Source organism: Ambystoma mexicanum, chromosome 5p (genome assembly GCF_040938575.1).
Source record: "Ambystoma mexicanum isolate Mex_15411 chromosome 5p, UKY_AmexF1_1, whole genome shotgun sequence".
Lineage (NCBI taxonomy): Eukaryota > Metazoa > Chordata > Amphibia > Caudata > Ambystomatidae > Ambystoma > Ambystoma mexicanum.
This window is the reverse complement of record NC_090930.1, coordinates 779,592,378-779,604,505: the sequence shown is the minus strand read 5'-3', so window position 1 is coordinate 779,604,505 and position 12,128 is coordinate 779,592,378. Positions and strand designations below refer to the sequence as shown.

General features: G+C 46.7%; 1 protein-coding gene across 1 annotated transcript in view; it reads right to left on the bottom strand.

Annotated features, from left to right (window-relative positions):
- Window positions 1-11,337, bottom strand: part of STAC (SH3 and cysteine rich domain) — a 1,207,284-nt gene extending 1,195,947 nt beyond the window's left edge. The window contains exon 1 of the mRNA XM_069613195.1: window positions 10,784-11,337. Coding sequence (XP_069469296.1) covers window positions 10,784-10,894 — 111 coding nt within the window. The 5' untranslated portion in view covers window positions 10,895-11,337. The remainder of the gene's footprint in view (window positions 1-10,783) is intronic.
- Between the last annotated feature and the right edge of the window lie 791 nt (window positions 11,338-12,128).

Sequence of the window (12,128 nt, the reverse complement as noted above, 5' to 3'; positions counted from 1 at the left end):
CACGCCAAGAATTAATTATATACTTAGGATGATCCCTCTGGTTATTGGAAAAGAATTTGGCCAGGAATTGGATAGGCTAACCCAAAGTTTTTTATGGGATCATAAAATGCCGAGGTTAAAGCTATGTAAATTACAACTGCCCCTGGACAAAAGGTGGTTTAGGTGTACCACATTATAGATCTTACCACTTGCCTTATTTGTCGCAAACATTACTGGAATTTATGAAGCCAAATCCGGATGAATGGTTGTGTCCTGAGAGTAGTCATTTTGGTCCTTTTCTCCTTAGAGCTCTGTTGACAACTGTACCAAAATTAAGGGGTGTAGCTGACCCATTGACAAAATGCCTGCATAGTTTATGGGTGAGTTTGAATGATTGTTTGGGGTACGATGCTTTGAAGGATCCTAATGCTTCAATTTGGATAAATCCGGGTATTAGATGTGATGGGAAAATCTTGTTTTGGTCGGAATGGTTTCTGGCGGGAGTGCAATGGGTGAGCAACCTCTTTGACAATGGAAATTGGTTGACTGCACGGGAATTGCAATCAAAATTCAATAGTTCACATTTCTGTATGAGTGATTACCGTAAAACCAGAAGTGCTGTTGGAGGTATTGACTTAGAGCAAAGTCTAGTTGTTAACTTATTGTGGCAGAAACCTAAAGTAGGTGGAGGTGGTCAGGTGAGTCGAGTCTATGGTTTGATTGCCGGAAAATTTTAAAGCAATGCTTTGTTGAGGGAGGAGTGGAGTAGAAGGATCGGGAATACTATTGAAGAAGATCACTGGTTACGTATGTGTACTAATACAAGACTTTGCTCTTTAAGCCTAGTGGAGAGGTCCCGACAGATTAAAATCATCAATAGAGTATACTGGACTACTGAAAGGCTGTTCAATAGAGGAATGTCAGACAGCTCAGACTGTTGGTCGTGTGTTCATGATATGGGTACATTTGAGCATATGTTTTGGGCGTGTACTAGAGTGCAAGGCTTTTGGTTTGAATTTGGCAGGATTTGTGATGCAGTGTTGGATGAGAAAATAAACTTTGATTTTAAGACTTTGATACTCGGTAGCAACGTTCTTTTGGAGGATCTACCAATATCTCAAAGTAAGTGTGTCTATCGAGGTGCGATGGTTGGTAATAAAATTATTTTGAGCGGGTGGAAAACGATTAATCCTGTTCTGATTGAAGTTTGGATTGATGAAATGCATGATATGGCTGAGATGGAAAGGGTTATATTTCATAGGAACAGGAAACTTATTGCATTTGAGGGAATATGGGGGAAATTCCTCGCCGTGTACTGATTTCTAATGGATGATTTGATGTGAACCCTGGTTGTGGGTGGGGGGAGGGGGAGGTTTTGTAAATATGTACAGGTTAAAAGGTTGTGTGCTAATTTGTATTTTGTATATTGTTGTTCTTCTGGATGTTTCATATTTGTTACTGTTAAAATCTTAAAATAAAATTTCAACAAAAAAAAAAGTAAAGCAAGTAAACTATCATTCATACTGTGCCAGACCCTGATACCATCACAATGGTCTCCTGGCACAGTGACTTGTTTGGAATTCATCTTGGGCCCACGCCTGAGATACCGAGACATGTGCCAGTGGTGGGAAAATGGGAGTGGTGAGGTGAAGAGGAAAAGGAACCCAGAAGATTAGGTAGATCAGGGGGATCTGGTTGGTTACTCACACAGAGGGACTATTAGATTCACAAGGATGTTACCTGCTCTGACTCGCGCTTCTCTTTTCAGAAGTAAGTCATCGTTTCTACAGTAAGTTCTTTGTGAATCAGATTCTAGATGTGCTCAGGAATGGCCATGACGCGTGGTAGCCTGTTTAAATAGGCAATGATTTCACCTCACGATACTACCACCCACGTGTAAGGCCCGAGGGCTACCACAGTTAATTTTGTCTACGTCAGCAAAATGGAGAATGACTGTGTAAGAAAGTTGAATGCACGGGGCAGAGAGATGACAGTTCTTCAATGCCAAACAAATTAGGCAAGGTGAGGTGACACTGTTGAGGAAAACTGTTTTGCTGGGGACAGTCATTACATTTTGATGGAGGGGGTGAATGATGAAAAGGGACTTTTATGGTTGTGTTTACATTCCGCTTCATTTTCTATATCGTTCCAACATCTAGGGCAGGAAATTACAGGCAGGCCATTCTCTGACATGGTTCCATCCCAATGGCACTTTTAATGTCAATTTAACCGTAGACTCGTAAGACTATAGATGTATTATATTTAATGTGTTGTCTTTGGAGTGCTAACATTTCCTTCCTTCTATTACAGACCTGTCCATCGGGTGTCCAGATCTGGCCACTGGGCCTGGGAACAGATCTGTTCTGAAGTCGAGTTATCGCACGGACAAGCAACCCACGCTTCAACGAGCAGACCCATTTCCAGGGCTTTAAGTGAGATAAGAAATTGAGGGGGTGGCGGCTATTACGCATCAAGATTCAATACTTGGGGGTGGGTCCCAAAAAGGGTCTTGTACAACTTCCCAAGTAGATAATAAACCTTTAAAAGAGGTGGAGCTTATGTAACTAAAGGTTTGACCCAACAGCACCAATCAAGTGTCCATATGTGCAATGAAAAGCAGTACATTTGACTTTAATTGTATTTTAATGCATTTTTTAATGTGTTTAAAAAATATTGATCAAAATAAATATATTCAAATATAAAATAGAACCTCAAATGAAAATATGTCAGCAGACCATGCAATCCCACAGTTCTTTATAAAGAAATCCATGATTCTTACAAATGAAACTCATTCTAATGGCAATTATTTAGTTGGTGCTGTAAAAAAAATCAAACAATGCATTCTGGTATAATTTCCATCCAATCTTTGAAAACAAGCACCTTTCTTTAATTTATGTTATGGTTGTAACCGTGGCTGAAAGTGACATCTACTGTTGAAGAGCAGTATTGGCAGTCATTTTCATTTGCAGTAGAGCTGGATATCATTTTGGGCAAGTCAGTTCGGGGAGCCCTGGCACACAGCCCTGGCTCTGTGTCAACATTTGGGGATTGCCGGAGCTCTAGCCCATGCGTAGTTAAAGCCCTGCCCCCTGCTGAAGACTTGAAGCATGGGTTGCTCGTCCATGCGATATCTTGGCTTCAGACTGGGCAATGTTGTAGGGCCTCCCAAAGCGACGCAGGGTAACTGCTGGTACCATCCAGCAAGCCTGGGAGAGGGCCAGCTCCCCCCCACTATCCGGACCTGGCCCCTCTCCACTCCACCACTTAGTAAAGAGACAGCAGTCTCCCTCCAGGACAAAGCAAAGGAAGGGCGAGGTGAGAAAATCACCTCAGCCTTCCAATGAGCAGCAGGGTGCTAAGCGTCCTAAGGATCTAACAGAGGCAGGCTGAGTGAGCAGGAACACACCCCCTCCCTGCCTGGGGGGACAGACAGTCGGCTCTGCTGGCCTGGGGGCTGGGTCAGTCCCCAACAGATACACTTCAAAGCGTGCAAGGAAAGGTGACAGCCTTTGAAAAGAAATAAGCTTGGAACGTGTTCGCTAACAAAAATAATAACAAAGGCTATATTTAACAATCAATTTGACTGCCTACACAAGGCACGCATCGCACCAAGTAAACCGGGTATGGTGCCACGCGCCCGCCCAGCGTTTTTTTTTAATGAATCTTAAATCAACAGCACTTCGTTTGGAAGCAAGATGACACAAAGCAACACAGCTTTGCAAAGAAAGCCGCAAGAGCCAATCACGAGGGTCTTTTCAGCACAATACAAAAATGAAACATTTCTCAGCAAAGAGGGGTGGAGAAATATTTTCAAGCAAGAACCCCCCCCACCTGTTTCTGTCTATAAACACGGCCCGTTTATTCCAAGAAAACTGGCATAAATGCTCACAAACAAGCCACGAGTTAAAGTTTTATCACAGAATAAAATGTGTTTTTCTTCACTCAACAGGCAGATGGCTCCCAAACAAAAATCACAGGGGACTACAAGTACAAGCCCACCACCAAAAGCCAAATCACCCCACCTGCTTGCAGCAATCGAGGCAGCTGAACACTATGGTTGCGCATGGGTCAGGGAAAACCTATACGGCCTACCTAAAGAAGGGATGCCCATGCCACCCGAGTTGGGGGAGACCTCACCACCCCCAAAGAAGAAGACATCAAGCGAAGGATCAGGTAAAGGTAAAAAAAGTAATATTTTGTCAACATTGTGCAAAAACACGAGGGACATACAACAAATGATGTTAGATTTTAGAAGCAAACAACAGTCCCTACAAACTCAATTGACTCAGGAAACGACAACATTCCCCTTGAGCCATCAGTTATCATAATACCGCCTCTACCCCCCGCCCTGCCCACACCTGCAGCAGCAACGGTGGACCAGGCAGTAGCAACAACACCCCCGTCACTCACCAGCACAACTGATCGAAGCCCAATTAGGCTTACAACAACAACTGCCACACCCAACCAAGATGGTGCATTAAAGGCATGGACAACCCCCAATGCCAGCACACTGGGGCAAAAAGAGGCAGCCAAATGTGGCGAACCAGAGACGGTAATGATCACCGGTGTTCAATTAGACCTAAAGTTTAAATCTTTCCAAACGGAAATTTTGAATAGATACAAAAGATACCTAGCCTGGAACATAGACATCACAATCAATGAAGCCATATGGGCAAAAGAATGTATTGAAATCTTCTCACTAATTGAAGCCCAAATAAAAGGGAGGGACGCCTTTAGGGATCCCAAGAAAATATAAGAAAAAGCAATAGCTAGAAATGCCCAGGTAGAACAGAACTGGGACAACTGGCTAAAATCCTTTGCAATTTTAGCTACCATATACTTGGAAAAAATTCCCGGGGATGGGGCCAAACTATGGGCCTACATGGATAAAGTCAGAGATGTAAAAATTGCCCAAAAAGGCAGAATCTGGTTGGCCTATGACATCAGATTCAGACGGAGTATGTCAGAGAGACATGCCATAGAATGGGATGAGGTTCAAAATGACTTATACATTTTGAACGCCGAACTTCCATCTGAGGAAGAAGTCACACAAACAACAACCAAACCCAACAAAAATTCACAGGGCAACAAGGGCACAGATAATGAGAAAAACAAAAAAGGGGAGCAGCCCTTTCGGAAAAACCAGCCCTGGGGGGCCAAATCTAATGCTCAGGGACAGAACAAAAACCAACACGGGCCCAAAGCCAATATTCCATGGAGGAACTTTGCAAAAAACCTATGCACATGGGGAAAAGAGTGTTGGTACAAACACAACTGTGCAAACTGCAGTAGCGACCGACCAGTCAGCAACTGCACCAGACTCCCCACCAAAAATCCAAAGGATTAACAAACACCAAGGCCAGCCAAAAGAACAAACAATATTAGCACCAGGCAGAACACCCATCAACCCTAGCAACTTCAGCAAAGCACTAGGGGATTACCCAGACAAGGAAGCAAGTGCAGCAATTCTACAAGATTTAAAAAAAAAAAGTTTTATCATACCATTTAAAGGAACAGGGTCTCCCAACATCCCCAAAAACCTAAATTCCGCCAGGGACAACCCAGAAGCAGTGAAATGCAAGCTGGAAAAAGAACTAAGCCTGGGCAGAATAGGGGGCCCCTGGGACGCCATGCCTTTCCATGACTACCTAGTCCCACTGCTAGACTTGGTTCCCAAAAAGGAACCAGGCGAAATGAGGCTAATTCATCACCTATCCTATCCAAAGGACCACTCGCTGAATGACGGCATTCCGCATAATGAATCAGCAGTTTCATATACCCAATTCCAGGAGGCAGTAAGACTCATACAAGAATGCGGCAAGAACGCACTAATGGCCAAGTTGGACATCGAATCCGCTTTCAGACTCTTGCCGGTCCACCCTAAATCCCAACAATGGCTGGGTTTTACCTTTGAGAAACAATGTTATGTTTATAGATGCTCCCCATGGGTTGCACAGTCTCTTGCGCCCTATTCCAACAGTTCCGATCATTTTTTCAGTGGGCTTTTCAGAAGCAGCGCCCCGGGCAAAAATAATACACTACCTAGACGATTTCATGGTCATGGGCCCCTCAGTGTCAGGAGAATGTAAACTGGCATTAGCAGAGCTGGAGCAGATGGCCACCAGATGGGGCATCCCTCTGGCCAAGGAAAAGACAACCAAGCCATCCACAAACATAATCTTCCTGGGCATTGAGATAGACTCAGCCAGGGGTATTTGCAAAATCCCCAACACTAAAATAGCTGAACTACTGGAAAAAATCCGAACTCAAAGCACAAAAGACAAGGGCACAGTAAAAGAATTGCAATCACTGGCAGGCAGCCTCAACTTCACAGCCAGACTCATCCCACAAGGGAAGGTTTTTTCCAGAAGTCTCGAGTTCAAAACCAAATCCTGCACCAAACCCTATCAGCATATCCGGCTAGGCAAAGAAGTGAAAGAGGACCTAAAAATCTGGGAGAACTTCCTTAGACATTTAAATGGGGGCATCCTGTGGCGCACAAAAATGAATGCATGGGCCAAGAGAACCCTTTTCACAGACGCAGCCGGGAACAAAGGTTTTGGTGCCATCCTTGACACAGAATGGGGGCCGGGCAATGGCCTAAAACATGGCAGTCGGCAGGATGGACAAAAAACATCACACTTTTAGAAATATTTCCCATCTGGCTAACAATACGCCTCTGGGGCAGGCAGCCTAGCTAACACGGAAGTCTTGGTTTGGTGTGACAACATGGCAGTGGTAGGCATCATAAACAGAGGAACCACCAAATGCCAGCTGGTACTAAAAGTCCTAAGAGCCATTACCACGGTCTCGATACAACAGAAAATTGTGGTAAAAGCCAAACACATCATCGGAATGGACAATAACATTGCAGATGCTTTATCTCGTTTTCAGTGGACAAGATTACGGGAGCTAACGCCACACGCCCAAGAATTGATGACATTAATACCAGCGGACTTCTGGGAAATAATGGGAAAATAAAAGAGAGTACATCAACGCCGCCACCAGAGAGCCAAGGCTGGGATGTACAAGAAAAATCAGGCACCTCAAATACGGGTGCCAACTACACTCTGCTCGCAGAGATCACGAACCCTGGTACGGGGTTCCTTACAGAAATGGCAGAGAAAGTGCTGGCCAGCACTACCAAAGCACAATACAGTAAGTGCTTACAAAATGTGTTTAAAACAACAGGTTTAAACCACGTTGAATTAATAACAGTAAAAGAGATAGAAATGTTTTTTAAATGGGCACATGCCAAAGGGTACAAAAGGAATTGGGCAAGAAGACACCTAGTCGCAATATCCTACTATTCCAAATTCTGGGGGGGGACAGACCCCACCCAGAGCGCACTTATCACTTATGCCATGAAGGGCTGGGGCAAAATAGAGGGACCCCAGATAGACACCCGCCACCCACTTGATTTTGACAAATTAGTAAAAATAACAAGCCAACTGGAAAACATTTGCCAACATCCTTAAGAAGGCCTGTTATTTAGAACCGCTTTCTCCTTGGCATATTTTGGGGCTTTCTGCATTGGAGAACTCATTGCCTCCACCACCAAAGCCAGCAATGGTCTAGGCATATAGAAACCAGGGTTAGACAGGACAGTGTCACCATAGAGATACAACAATCCAAAACGGGGGTCAGAAGAACCATTAACATTCGCTGCCTTGACGATGCAACAAACTGCCCAGTATGCATCACCAACCTATACTATCCACAGAGGCCAAAGGTAGGAGGGAGGTTCCTAATTCACAGGGATGCCTCGGCACTAAGCCGCTACCAATTCAAAGGGGTTCTATCAAAAGCCATTAGCATGGCAGGATGGGACCCCAAGGAATTTGGGACCCACTTGTTTAGAATCGGGGCCGCAACCACAGCATGACAAGGGGGACTCACCCCCAACAAGTAAAAAACATAGGGGGATGGAAGTCGGATTGTTACAAAAGATACATCAGGCCAGAACTAATATACCCCCTCCAACCCACCCCCCTTTTTCTTTTTCTCCCACCAGAACCTCCAGCCAAATGGACCAACCCCCTCCGGTCAAATGGATAGTCGGCCACTCGTTTGTTTTCAGGACAGGGCGCTGGGCAGAAGAAACCAAGGAGTTTCCAACATTTAAGAATACCATCGCATCCTGGTGGGGCTCCATTGGGCAGACATACATGACAAGTTAGCGGACCTGGTCGCCTACAGGGATCCCCCTGAATTTTTGATAATACATTTAGGTGGCAATGATCTGGTGTCCACAGGAAGAAGAAGCTTGCTCGAGGAAATATGTGCATCTCTAGCAGGCATCTCCCATAGTTGGAAAGATAATGAAATCTATTTTTCAGCCATCCTGCCCAGACGAAAATGGCAGGGGGCCACCTGTTAAAAATCTATCGACATTTCCAGAAAAAAACCCAACAGAGGGATAGAAAAATTCTGCATAGCCAGGGGCATAGGGTTCATAAAACACCCGGCCATCAAGTTAGGAGATCCTGACCTATTTCTCAAGGACGGCACACACCTGTCAGGACCTGCCATGGAGCATTTCTTCAGAGAAATTTCCTCAACCCCAACCAACAGGTGCTGGAGATAAGCACTTTTGGGGGAACACGGGCAGCCGAGAACCTACCCGTGTGTGGCGGCACGGGCCAGAGGGAGCTACCTCTGGACCCGGTGCCCAAAAGTATGATATCATATGGATATGTGATTATTGTTATTGTTTCATAACCATATCTGTAACAATAAAATCCTATGGCCTTTTATTGCCAACACTTGCAAACTGTGTGGTCTAACTCATTATGCGGGTTGGGTGGGTCGGTTATGGCATTTTGCATGCATATGAGGTCCAGCAGTTATGGGCAATGCTGCAGGGTCTACCACAGCGAGGCAGGGTAACTGCTGGTGCCATCAAGCAAGCCTGGGAGAGGGCTAGCTCCCCCCCCCCACTATCCGGACCTGGCCCCTCTCCACTCCACCACTTAGTCAGGAGACTCCCTCCAGGACAAAGCAAAGGAAGGGTGAGGTGAGAAAATCACCTCACCCTTCCAATAAGCAGCAGGGTGCTACGCGCCCTAAGGATCTAACATAGGCAGGCTGAGTGAGCAGGAACACACCCCCTGCCTGCCTGGGGGGACAGACAGTCGGCTCTGCCGGCCTGTGGGCTTGGTCAGCTTCCAACAGACACACTTCAAAGACCTAGGGCTTGCCCTGGGTCTTATAAAAAGAGCTTCCAGCTCTACAGAAAATCACAATCTGTTTGTAGACCCTGAACGGGGTCTCAAACAGGCTGCAGGTACACTGTGAACTCAGTGCCCTCTATTCCTTCCACCTTTTCCGCAAAACCCTCCCACCCTAGAAAAGAAGGGAGAACAACAAAGGAAAAAGAGTTACAGGGCACTGTATGGTGTCCACAACAAGTCGTGGGACAAGAAAGGCGGCACGGGCCAGAGGGGGCTACCTCTGGACCCAGTGCCCAAAAGTATGATACCATATGGATATGTGATTATTGTTATTATTTCATCACCAAATCTGTAACAATAAAATCCTATGGCCTTCTCTTGCCAACACTTACAAACTGTGTGGTCTAACTCATTATGCGGGGTGGGTGGGTCGGTTATGGCATTTTGCATGCATATGGGGTCCAGCAGTTACGGAAGAGTGTCTTGTGCTAGCCAGCTGGGTCTGGGGACAGGGCAGTGCTGTGGCAAGACAAGTTTTACCAGATCACTACTCTGTCTTGTTCTGGCCCATTTCCTGCGGTGGCGCTGCTGGAATTGGCACGGGATTATCACTGGAGCTAGTGTTTGGATTCAGCAGCAACCGCGTGTGAATTTTTCAACACCCCTCAGGTGTGTGGAAAAACTCAAAGTTTTATTCTGACTCTCAGCATTGTACTCGGTCACGTGACCCAGAATATCCAGCAAATTAGACCGACTGGGAAAGACACACTGACTTGAACCTGTCCCTCTCGGGTAAGCCTCGGTGTCTGCAGCTGGTTTGCGTAACTGCTGAGGCTTCTTGACGTACCAACCTATTCAGTAAACACGCGGGGAAGGAGAGCGTAATCAGAGACTACCCTCAGTGAGACGTTCCCATTGGCCGAACCTGCTGCACTAAGCGATACCACACACACGCTGGACATATTTATCAGTGTTTACAGTGTAGACCTGTCATGTGGCGAGCAGTGGACTTGTGGTTTCGAGAGGGGCTTCTCATCACAACCCTCTCCCGCTGTGGATTATTTCGAACGACACTTTCAGGGTCCTGTTGTCAGGCAGACACTCCCATGACACCTGTAGGGAGAATTTGAGCCCGTTGCATCCGTCCTCCAGTACAGAGCACCGGCAGACCCCCAGAAGTAAATAGAAGGGGGAAATCAAACTTTTTAGCCAGGTTTCAATCTGCCGTTGTTAAAAACAGGCAATGCACACAGGGCAATTTAAAGTAGGTTCTGGTCATGTGTGTTCCAGCAGTGTAGCACCGTGCCATGTTCATGAGTTTACCCTGATAACCCTCTGTGAAGTGTGTACGTTTGCATTGCAGCCAACACCCGCCCTTCCTGAAAACCAGCATGCGCTCACTATTTTCAGTAACACTAACATCGTGCTTCCAATGACCAAACATTCCGCGCCCATGTGACAGTGGCGAGCATCACAATGCTTGACCATTTTCAAAAGCAATGGTACAACTTTTCTGCATAATCAATACACACTCCTCTTTGTCATCATACGTCCTCTTACTCGACCACAGAAAGTCGTGTCTTTAAAATGGGAAACACTGCACAAAAGAGCCCCGAGGAAAAGTGACCTACCTTTGACTCCTGGCTCACGCTGGAGGAGGCTGGGGAAGGCGGCTGCTCCGTGCATCCCGTCTCGCTGTCCTGCTCCACGCTGTCTTCCATCACGCTGCTCGGAGGAATCATTGTTGATCAGTTAGTCAATATTCGTGCAGATGCTCAGAAAAAAAAGCAGCAAAAGATCCCACTTGTCTCCGACTGCTACCCTGTATCTGTATTTATCCACACAGCATGCACGAACATTCTCAGCCTAGCTATACAGAGAGGGACCCCGCCTTTACACTGCCTCCCAACACTCCACCACAGTCGCGTATGTGCACGGGTCCGCAGGTGCGTGGCTGGCGGAGGCTGTGGAGGTAAGGTCTGTCAGTGCGTCTGTGCGCCTCTCGCCCCTCCCTGGGTGGAAGCACGGGGCTGCACAGAGCGCTGGCTGGCTGGCTGTCATCCGCCGTGATGGAAAGGAGAGGGAGCTGAAGCAGAAAGCCAGACCCGCTTCCACCACACGAGACCCAGAGGAGGAGCCGTGCTGTAAATGCCTGGGATGGCTCGCGTGAGCGTGCCGTGCTGTCATCGGCCGGCAGTCAAGTGAAGTGCGCACTACCAATGAATGGGATGCCAACGACGCTTGCACCTTTAAATGAAGTTTCCAGGACCCGCAATGGCAGCATGGCTCCCTTCACACCGTTTATTCTACATACGCTCTTTTAGGTCAGTTATTGAGTTTGAGAGTTAAAAAAACAACAAACAGTCTGCTACCAGTTTATGCTCTAGTGTGCTGCACTGAAAAGAACGGTTTCAACCTGACAGCGACATGTAAACAGACCTGTGCTTGGAAATGTCCAACATAAACTGAACGGCAGCAGGTCTCTGCCTCCTGCTCATACCTTGCAAGGCACTGCTGTGTCTGTAACACGGAGGCTACCCAGTGCCCACCGAGTGCCAATGGATACCATCTTTGGTCAGATTAAAAGTGACTGGCAGTGGGCACGAACTCAGCATGGCAGCAGCCGCCGTTCGTGTGTAAAGGGACCGTGCCCTCTGGGCAAGCAGTATGGCGCCCTGTGAGGGGGAAATACAGAGTGAATGCAGGTGCAAGGGATTGCTGGCACAGTGGGCTTTTTCTCCGTGTCTCGTCTTGTCTAGTGAAAGCTTTCTGCGTCCCTAGTGAGGAAAGCAGTGGATGCGCGTGTTCACACGGTGTGACAAGTGCTCTGTTGGAGCGTATATCACAGACGCGGATTAAAATACCCGCTCCGCTACGCACGCCCTCACATTGACACATATTAATAATGGACAGTAGGTTAACAGTTTTGTTTCTGAGAGGTAAAGCTCCCACCTAATGGGTTATAGCTACTAATCC